This window comes from Terrapene carolina, unplaced genomic scaffold (genome assembly GCF_002925995.2).
Source record: "Terrapene carolina triunguis isolate 2854851 unplaced genomic scaffold, T_m_triunguis-2.0 Scaffold111, whole genome shotgun sequence".
In the NCBI taxonomy this organism is placed as follows: domain Eukaryota; kingdom Metazoa; phylum Chordata; order Testudines; family Emydidae; genus Terrapene; species Terrapene triunguis.
Window position 1 is genome coordinate 270,198 of NW_020664462.1, and position 11,078 is coordinate 281,275.

The 11,078-nt window shown below is 50.9% G+C and overlaps 1 protein-coding gene across 1 annotated transcript; it reads left to right on the plus strand.

The window, feature by feature from the left end:
* The first annotated feature begins 3,204 nt into the window (after window positions 1-3,204).
* LOC112108329 (zinc finger protein 567-like) lies at window positions 3,205-10,257 on the plus strand. The gene is made up of 4 exons (XM_024202414.3): window positions 3,205-3,361; window positions 4,671-4,797; window positions 6,129-6,236; window positions 8,923-10,257. Exons 1-4 carry the CDS (start codon window positions 3,311-3,313, stop codon window positions 10,143-10,145), a joined length of 1,509 nt encoding a protein of 502 aa, XP_024058182.2. The 5' UTR covers window positions 3,205-3,310; the 3' UTR covers window positions 10,146-10,257.
* Window positions 10,258-11,078: the final 821 nt, after the last annotated feature.

The window sequence follows — 11,078 nt, forward strand, 5'->3', positions numbered from 1 at the left end:
CATTCAGCAAACCATGTAAGGACATGTGGTGTGGACATGTGACCCTGGGCTCCATCTTGGGCCAGTAACTTTCCATACACAGGGGCCGTGGGCTTTGTCTGGGACAGTACATTTCCGTGCACATGGCAGAGGATATAAAAGACACCGGAGACATCTCCACTTTGCCTCTTTCCTGCTCCTGTTCTCTAAAAGGAGTGTTTGGAGCTGTGGACTGAGGGCCTTCCAATCTTTTGGCAGTTACCAGAGAGAGACTTTTGTAAGCCCAGGATCTGTTCCACCTCTGCTGTGATCCTGATCTATGAACACTGCAAATCTCTTGTATGTATGTGATTCTTTAACCATTCAATAGCTCTTTTATTAATAAATCTTGTGTTAGTTTATGAAGGATTGGCTGACAACGTGATATTCAGGTAAGACCTGAGAGACACATTGACCACAAAGAGATCCTTCGGGATCAGTCGAACCTCACATCTGGTGAATTGGGTTTTCAGTACACTCCCCCCTCCCCCCACTAGATTAGACCTGTTTGTCAGGACGGGAGCCAAGGGCTGGAATGCCTAAAGGGGACTGTTTGGCTTCTGGTTAGCCAGTGTGGTGCTGCAGAAGCTCTTTTGTTACCGGTTCAGTGAATCTAATTATAGAGAAAACCACCAGTTTGGGGAGATTGTCTGCCCTGTTTCTTGCAGTCTGCCCTGAGTGTGGCATTCACCATGTAGCCCATCCCAGGCACCTGGTCACAATGTTTATTACAATAGCCCAGTGCCCTGCAGTACAAAGGGGACTTTGTGTAACACAGAAGATATAGGGACAATTCCTTGGACAGCTCACACTTAGAGCCCATCGTCCTTTCTGAAATGACAAAGGTGCTGCCCAATATGGAATGTTCCTTATTCTCAAAACATAATGAAACTTTCCATAGTGGTTCAGCAAGCATGTGTCTAGCACCTCATGGGAACATCACACCTAGGTTATGTTTATAGTAACGGCAAGATAAAATAAATCCTTGGTAGAACGCAGCGTCAGATGCCTCGTGACTCTTTGTGTTTTCAGTCTGTCATTAAACCAGGCTGAATTGTATGTTAAACTGTCCAATGTCTGATCCACCTCACTCTTTAAAGAGATGCCAAGCCGGAACACCTCCATAAAGGTCAATGGAGTTACTCCACTCTTAAAATCTTGCAAAGATCCACCCATCACTCACCTGTATTCCGGGCTGACCAGCTACCTAACAGCATATTACCATGGTGGTATCTAAACACCTCTGTTATAAGGAGCTATCAACATGTCTATGTAATATACTAGTCTGGGGTCTGAATTCTTGTCTCTCTCTAGCTTCTGGTCCCAGTAATTGCACAAACCCCATGAGCTCAAAGCACCCCACAGTAGCTGTCAAGTGGTAGATGCCTGAGCTGCCCTGCAGCTGAAGCCCCGAGCCCCAGCAAGTGCTTCCCGCAAGGCAGAAGCACCAAGCTCCCCCCGCCCCAGTCTGGTAGGTGGAAAATGGGGGGGGGGGGACATGGAGTGCTTCGTGAGCCACATTTTAACTGTAAAAGAGCCGCATGTGGTTCAGGAGCTGGGGTTTGGCCACCCCTGGATTACAGTATTGCCTAGAGGCCCCTGCTGAGATCAGAGCCCCGTCATGCTAGAATCTTGCTGCACACACAAAATGAGAGACTGTCCTTGCTCCAATTACTCACAATCTAAACAGACAAGGGAGACAGAGGAAGGATTCTTATTTTACAGACACAGAGACCGAGTGACTTGCCCAAGGTCACTGGGAGTCAGTGGCAGAACTGAAACAGTGTTCAGCAAGGTTCGGGGTTTGGTACACAGAGACCTCTGCCTTAGGGTGATCAGATGTCCTGATTTTATAGGGACAGTCCGGATATTTGGGGCTTTTTTTAATATGGGCTCCTATTACCCCCCACCCCGTCCTGATTTTTCACACTTGCTGTCTGGTCACCCTACTTTGCCTGCTTAACACAAGGGCAAACACCCCATTGAAAAGCCTTTTCACCAGCCAACAAGATAATGCGTTAATGAAGCAGGTGGGGTAGTTCATAACTCAATGCAGCATTAAGGGCCCGGCTATGCCCATAGCTCCGGGCTGGCTTTGGGGCAGGAGAGGCAGGAGTCACACCTCTTTAAGGGGATGGGGGGAGGGTTGGGGCACAGTCTCTCCCAAAGCTCCAGGGAGCATGCCCATTGCCCCATGCAGCGGTGGTACACCCCAGGGGCCGTGTCCTAGGCTATGTTGCAGGGACGAATGCAGAGATGGTTTATGATAGCCACATACGCGCCCTCTCCCCGCTCTCCTGCATGCCTCTGCATGAGAGGCTTCCACTGTCTCGCCCAAAATGCGTGAAGAGCTCAGTGTGGCCAGAGCTTGTCTCTCTCCCCAACAGAAGATGGCCCAGTAAAAGATATTGCCTCCCCCACCTTGTCTCTCTAATGCAATAGGCGTCTGCCTGAGTAATTCCCAGCTCCCTCCCACCCTCCTCTGAGGTCTCCGGAACCTCGGCACACCCTGCGCTGCTGCAGCCAGGGGTGACTCTTTGAACCTGCTCCCCTCCACAGCTCTCAGACTCCTCGCCCCTTTCGCTCTGCAGCCCGCAGACCTGTTTCCTAGCCCAGTGGCTCTCAACCTTTCCAGACGAGTGCCCCCCTTTCAGGAGTCTCATTTGTCTTGCGTAACCCCAAGTTTCACCTCACTTAAAAACGACTTGCTTACAATATCAGACACAAAAAGACAGAAGTGTCACAGCCGCACTATTACTGAAAAATTGCTGACTTCCTCATTTTTACCATATAATTATAAAATAAATCGGCTGGAATATAAATATTGTACTTACATTTCAGTGTATAGTGTATAGAGCAGTATAAACAAGTCACTATCTGTATGAAGGTTTAGTTTGTACTGACTTCACTAGTGCTTTTTATGTAGCCTGTTGTAAAACTAGGCAAATCTCTAGCTGAGTTGATGTACCCCTGGAAGACCTCTGCGTCCCCCCAGGAGTACGCGTCCCCCTGGTTGAGAACCACTATCCTATACCCAACCCCTCTGCCATGGCTGCAGACACTATTGTAATAAAGGGTTTTTCCGGTCTCTGAAACATCCCAGCTCTGCCCTGGGGACTTCTGGGAGTAAGATCACTTCCTGGCTTGCTCTACTTCCCTTATCAGGTTACAGTTGCAGGGCTGGGCCAGAAGCAACGCCTGAGACCCAGAGCTACAGCAGCAAGCACTCGCCAGGGCCCCAGACTGCAGGGGGAAATTTTCCGGCTGTTGCAGCTGCGAGGATCCGCTTGCCATGCAGGGAGGAGAAGCTGAAGGGGCAATGCCAGCCGGGGCCACTCTGCAGGTAGGAGACAGGCAGTAAAGTGTGCTGCTGTGGTGAGACAACAGGCCATATTCGGGGCTGGTGTGAACAGATGCTACTTCATCTGTCAGTTGCCCTGCACCAGGCAGGTCTGAATGTGGCCCACTGAGGCCCATCTAGCCCTGCCTCCATTTAGCAAGGGGCAGATCCCATTTTCCTCAGCGCAGCTGCCTGACTGATCTCCTGGCAAAGAGCTGTCTGTGTCCGAGCATCCTGCTGGAAAGTGACAGTGGGCACCTCTGAGAGGGGCAGTCAGGACCTGACAGGCCCCCATCAGCCATTTTCCATGGGGCTAGTACGCTGAGGAGAAGGCCTGAAGTGTTGAACGTTCTCACTGCAAAGCGCCTTGCTCTAATAATGCTGGTTGGGGGTGCGGGGGTGGTTTAAATACATGTTCTTTGTTTATTTCATCCGAATCTGGGCTCCTACTGAACAACAAAACTCTCCGCTGACAGCAGTGGGAGTAAAACGGGGCCCTTCGCTTGCACGTAACAAGTTATCTTCCAACTTTCTGTTGGTTTGGGTGTCAGGGCCCGAGGCAGCTCCCCATGCTGACATCCAGAGAGGGGGAGACTGTCACTAGAATGGTCCCACACCACCCTCCAGCTGGCATTTGAGCTTGTCAGTTTCACGGGGCAGTTCTCATGCGGTATCACAGTGCCGCAAAGTTTAGATATCAATTCAAGCCAATAATGTTATGAAACCATTTCAATTAACATCAGCTTGTGCAGCCCCTTTTCCTTTTAGAAAGCTCAACACTGGCCTTAATCTACCTAGTGCTGCCCCTTCTAAACCCCTCTCTGTTACAAATCCTGGAACATTTCCCTTTACCTGTCCTGGGGCAGGGACTGTCTCTGTGTCTGGATAGTGCCGAGCATAATAGGGCTCCAGCCTCACTTGGAAGAAGAGGCGCAGTGAGCATATTGTAGGTGCAATATAGTTCAAAGCCCACGGCTAATAAAGACACGTGACAAGCCTGCCACCCTGCAAAATGTCATAGTGGTTATTTATTACATCTAGCAAAGTAACCTGCATTACACAAAGCAAAACAAATTCTGTGTTGCTTCCTCAAGCTCGCTCTGAATGAAGCTCTCAAAATAACAACCTACTGTAGTGTAGTGGTTAGAGCAGTGGATGGGGAGCCAGGACACCGACCTGCTGTTTCCGCTCTGGTACTGACTCAGTGTATCAAATAATTTAGGCCAAAGCGATATAAAGTGGCCACTGATTTTGGGTGCAGGTGTCAGGAGGTGGCTGCAGAGAAGGTGCTGAGTAACGCTTGCAATTCCAGGTCCCGGTGACGTTTGAGGACGTTGCCATCTATTTCTCCCGGGAGGAGTGGGAGATGCTGGCAGAGTGGCAGAAGGAGCTGTACCGGGACGTGATGAAGGAACATTATGACAATCTGATTTCCCTGGGTAAAAGTCCATTTTCTTTTTATACTGTCTGAGCTTTGCAAAATTCACCCATGTGTTTGAAGGGTGGAGCTCACCTCCAGTCATGCATTTCCTAAATTGCTGGGCCTGTTACAGTAAATCCCTAAGGAGGGTTTACAAAAAACTGAACAGCTTTGTTCCTGTTTTCTATTTCCAGCTGTCATGTGTCCACACAAAAAGCAACCGTATTGTTTCAATCCAAAATGACGTGTATTTTAGATTAAAGGAAAACAGCAACAAGAAAGAACAAAAGAAAAGTCTCCATGAAAGAGCCAAGTTCCCTCCCAGCTAACCTAAATCTTCCTTGCTGCAAACTAAGCTAACTACTTCTTGTCCTACCCTCGGGGGACATGGAGAACAATTGGTCACCATCCTCTTTCTGACAACTCTTAACATATTTGAAGACTGTTATCAGTTTCTCCCACCCCCCTGCCTCCCAGACTTCTCTTCTCTAGATTAAACATGCCCGGTTCTTTCAACCTTTCCTCAAAGGCCAGGTTTTTTAAATCTTTGATCATTTTTGTTGCTCTGCTCTGGACTCTCTCCAATCTGTTCTCTTCCATAACCAGCTGCAGCAACTCTGATAGCAAAATGGCTGCCTCCCCTGCAGAGAGGCAGAGGTCTAAGGGCAGGTCTACACTAACCCCCCAAGTCGAACTAAGGTACGCAACTTCAGCTACGTGAATAACGTAGCTGAAGTTCGAAGTACCTTAGTTCAAACTTACCTCCGTCCAGACGCGGCAGGCAGGCTCCCCCGTCGACTTCGCGTACTCCTCTCGTCGAGCTGGAGTACCGCAGTCAACGGCGAGCACTTCCGGGTTCGACTTATCGCGTCCAGACAAGACGTGATAAGTCGAACCCAGAAGTTCGATTTGCTTGCCGCTGAACTACCGGGTAAGTGTAGACCTACCCTTAGAAATGTAAAGGAAAACAAAGGTGTAACAGTTTCAAGCTACATACACCAAGCTAGCTGCAGCCACAGCTTCTTGCAAGCCCGTTGTTCAGAGGACTGGCCTCAAACTTGCAGTGGAGGCCTAGGCTGTAACCAGAAAGTTTGATTTTTAAAAGTGATTTAAGGGCAGGGGAGGGACGTAATTGGGATCGTACTGCAAAAGGTGCATCCATTTCTAAGGAGCAGCTGGATGGTGGAAGGGGGAATACCTTGATATCTATGCTTTAAATCCATTCATAATACACGGTGCCATTAGCAAAGGGAAGGAACTGGTGTCAAACCATTCACACGGCTTTGTAACAAGCATCCCATGGTGGCAATCCAAACTATAACATCCTCTGATCTGCGTCCCCACAAACAGGCCATGCAGGCACCAAGCCTGACGTTTTATCCTGGATCGAACAAGGGGGAGAGCCGTGGGTCGTGGATCAGAAGGAGGAAAGAGAGAGGCTGGAATGCAGCTCGCTTGGTGAGTAGTTATAACCTAAACTGTATCAGACCTGCTCTGACTATAGACCCCAGGGCTGAGGCAGGTGCCCGTGTCACAGGCTCCTGCCCCAGTCTCTCTCCCGCGTGGTTTTCGTAAGCAGGGCTGTTTTGGCAAGTGTCAAACCCACAAACATGCATGCCCAGCTCACCCCCTCCACCGGCTGACTCTTTGGCCCAGGGTTGAGCTGGGGAGCTGGCAGCAGGCAGTACACTCCCAGGATTAATAGGGGGTTTGGGCAGAAATCTTGCTCCAAGTCAGAATCCCAACCAATCTTACTTCCCAGTGCAGTGTCAGACCCACCCACACCCTCCCTAATCACTGGCATTATCACCTCCTGCATGCCTTTCAGAGGCCCTACATATAGCCTTTTTATGTTCTGTCCCAAGGGTTAAACCAAGTCCCTGCTGGTGCAACTCCACTGAATTTCACCTACTGTCTCCACTCCCAGGCTCTCCAGAACCCTCCAGCCCTTCCCATACCTCTCTCAAAGCATTACCCTAGGGCAGGGCTCCAACCAAAGCAGTAAGTGCCCTAGGATCATAGCAATGTAGGGCTGGAAGGGACCTTGGGAGGTTATCTAGTCCAGCCCCCTGCGCTAAGGCAGGACCAGGTAAACCTAGACCGTCCCTGACAGGGGTTTGTCCAACCTGTTCGTAAAAACCTGCAGTGACGGGGATTCCACAGCCTCCCTTCGTAACCTGTTCTAGTGCTTAACTGTCCTAAGAATTAGAAACATTTCCCTCCCAGCCAACCTAAATCTCCCTTGCTGCAAACTAAGCTAATTACTTCTTGTCCTCCCCTCGGGGGATATGGAGAACAATTGGTCACCATCCTCTTTCTGACAACTCCTAACATTTGAAGCCTGTTATCAGTTTCCCCCGCCCCCCTGCCTCCCAGACTTCTCTGCTCTAGATTAAACATGCCCGGTTCTTTCAACCTTTCCTCAGAGGACAGGTTTTCTAAACCTTGGATCATTTTTGTTGCTCTGCTCTGGACTCTCTCCAATTTGTCCTTAAGTGCGGCACCCAGAACTGGGCACAGTGCTCCAGCTGAGACCTCATCTGTGCTGAGTAGAGTGGAACAATGACCTCCCATGTCTTACATACGACACTCCTGTTAATACACCCCGTAATGACATTAGCCTTTTTCACAACTGTGTCGTAGTGTTGAATCATAGTCAATTTGTGATCCACTATAACCACAAGACCCTGTTCAGTAGTGCTATTTAGCCAATTATTTGCCATTTTGCATTTGTGCATTTGATTTTTCCTTCCTCAGTGTAGCCCTTTGCACTTCTCTTCACTGAATGCCATCTCCCTGCTTTCAGAGCAGTTCTTCAATTTATCACCATCATTTTGAACTCTAATCCTGGCCTCCAAAGTGCTTGCAACCCCTCCCAGCCTGAGTTCATCTGTAAATTTTAGAAGCATATTCACTACTCTATTATCCAAGTCATTTAATAAAATTATTGACTAGTACAGACCCAGAACAGACCCTTGCCAACCCCACTTCATAGATCCTCTCACTTTGACAGCGAATGATTGATAACTACTCTTTGAGTTCAGTTTAGCAACCAGTGGTGCACCCACCTTATGGTAATTTCATCTATACAACGTTTCCCTAGTTTGCATATGAGAATGTCATGTGGGACTGTGTCAAAAGCCTTACTAACATCAAGGCATATCACATCTACTGCTTCCTTCCTATCCACTAGCCCAACTACCCTGCCAAAGAAGGAAATTAGATTGGTTTGACATGATTTGTTCTTGACAAATCCATATTGGCTGTTACTTACATTATTATCCTCTAGGTTTGAACAAACTGATTGTTTAATAATTTGTTCCACTATCTTTCTGGATATCGAAGTTAGGCTGACTGGTCTATAGTTCCCCAGGCCCTCCTTTCCCCTCTTTTTAAAAATAGGCACGATGTTTGCCTTTCTCCAGTCCTCTGGGTCTTCACCCATCCTCCGTGAGTTCTCAAAGATAATCCCTAATGTTTCCAAGAGGGCTTCAACTGGTTCCTTAAGTACCCTAGGGCAGTGGTCCCCAAACTTTTCAGGGTCGCACCCCCCTTTGCCCCGTCCAGCCCCCCAGAGCCAGGGCCGGGAGCGGGGCCGCTGCTCCCGGGGTAGGGTATGTGGACAGGAGTAAGGGGGCCGAGATTGGGGCCACAGCTGAGGGTGGGTCTGGGACCAGAAGCAGGACCAGGAACGGGGCCAGAAGCCGGGGCTGCGGCTGGGGGCGGGGCTGGAGCAGAGCTGGGAGCAGAGCATGGCTGGGTGGTGCTCCCTCCTTGCCCCCCATGGGGGCTGCCCTGGGCCCCACCAGTCCCCTGAATTTTCCTCCGTGTCCCCTTATGGGGGTGCACCCCACAGTTTGGGCACCTCTGCCCTACGGTGAATTTCATCAGGCCCTGCTGACTTAAATGCATCTAACATCCAAATATTCTTTAACCTCTTCTCTCCCTATTTTGGCCCAAGATCTTTCCCCTTTGTCATTAATATTAATTGTGTTAAGCATCTGCTCACAACTGACCTTTGTAGGAGTGTCCCATTTTTAGGGGTATCCCCTGTCATTGCGGATTAGCTGATTCTGCCATAGAAACCCCTCCCCCCACTGCGGAGGAGTAAACCATGAAGTAATGTCTGGATTCTCTTCTCCAGAGGGTGCAGGCCTGAGCAGAACTGAGGAGCAGCAGCAGGAGGAAGGGCCTGAGAACTTGGAGCCACAGGGGACTTTACCGAGTAGGTCGGAAGAGAGAGTTTTCCAGAGTCCTGAGCAGGAAGAAACTTGCCAGAGGCAGCGCAGGTCGCTGAGGCTGCAGCGGATCTCACCGAGGAATGAGCCAGATGCCCCAAGGGACTGTGAAAGGGGTGGCCAGGAACCTCCGAGGCTCCCTGCGCAGGAGAGACCGAAGACGAGCCAGAGCCCACCTACGTGTGAACTCAGCTTTGAGGGAGAGAGAGACCTTAGCACAGACAAGTGCAGTGTCCACAAGATAAAGGATCCACACCAGTGCCAAGTGTGTGGGAAGTGCTTCCGGCTACGGCAGGACCTCAGGAGGCACCAGAGGATCCACACGGGGGAGAAGCCCTACCTCTGCCTTTACTGTGGGAAGAGGTTCAGCCAGACTGCCAATCTCTGCACCCACAAGAAGATGCACAGAGGGGAGCGGCCGTACCCCTGCACCACCTGTGGCAAGAGCTTCCGGCAGAAGCAGCAGCTGTTGTCACACAGCCGGATCCACACGGGAGAGCGGCCCTACCCCTGCACGCAGTGCGCCAAGAGCTTCCGCTGTAAGCAGGGGCTCAGGGTCCACCAGAAAACCCACGTGGGAGAGGGAGGCTCTGAGGGGAGCCAGGCCAAAGGGCGGGTCTTCACCTGCCCCAAGTGCAAGGCTGTCTTCACTCACAGGCACGACTTCCTAGCGCACCGGCGAGTGCACGCCACCAGCGAGCAGCCCTACCAGTGTGCCGACTGCGGGAGGCGCTTCAGACAGCGGCAGCAGCTGATTCCGCACCGCCGGATCCACACCGGGGAGCGACCCTACAGCTGCCCTCTCTGTGGGAAGAGCTTCCGGCGCATGCAGGAGCTGACCACGCACCAGAGAATCCACACGGACGAGAGGCCCTTCCGCTGCCCCGAGTGCCCGCGCAGCTTCAGGGAGAAGCAGAAGCTGAAGAGACACCAGAGAATCCACACAGATGAGAGGCCCTATGCCTGCCCAGAGTGCGAGAAATGCTTCCGGCAGAAGCAGCAGATGGTGTCCCACCTCCGGATCCACACGGACGAGCGGCCCTATGCCTGCTCGGAGTGCGGGAAATGCTTCCGGCGGAAAGACTCCCTCACCAAACACCAGAGAACCCACCAAAGGGCCCAGACATAGGGCTTGTCTACACTACCACTTAAGTCAATGTAACGTACATCGCTCGGGGATGTGAAAAAGTCCCGCCCTCCTCCCTCCCGAGCAACGCAAGTTACATCGACTTAAAGCACCGTCCACACCATGCTATGTCGGCAGGAGACACTCTCCCGCCGACATGGTTTCCTCCTCTCGTTGAGGTGGAGTAATTATGCCGACGGGTGAGCGCTCTCCCATCACACAGTGCATCTTCACCATACGCGCTACAGCGGCGCAGCTGCATCGGAGCGTGGTAGTGTAGACTAGACCATAGTCAATGCAGTCGTCCTGCCCCAAACTCCCTCCTCGTTTCCTCCACGGAGGGGAAACCCCTTCTGCAGGGACTCAGAGAAACCACCCCCGGAGCCATCACCCCTTCATAGCTCTCGGCAGAGAACAGAGGGGAAGAAACACCACAGACACACATCCACCCCGGAGAAGGCGAAGGAGCTGCACCTCCATTCCCTCAAAGGGTCCAGGCAGCCACAGTCTCACATTTATTGTTTCTTTGATGTATTTGAATCATTATAGAGGGACTTTGTCCTTCCTGTGAACCCCGGTAAAGCCCTTCTGTTCTCTCCTCTGTGTAGTTGTCCTAGGACAGGCAGGATTTCCGAGCTCTCTGTATTTCCCTGCCCTGTAAAGGGGCAGGTCGGTTGGGTGTATGTGAGGTTCCCTGTGTGGTGGGAGAGGCATACGCAGGTGAAAATCATGACACGGTGCAGTAGTTTAATAGATTCATAGAGCTGAAGGCCAGAAGGGACCATTAGATCATCTAGTCTCACCTCCTGTCTAGTACAGGCCAGTCAGTTTCACTCTGTTACCCCTGTATTGAACCCAGTCACTTGTGTTTGACTAAAGCATCTTCCAGAAAGGCAACCAGTCTTGATCAAGAGATGGAGAATCCACTCTTTCTGC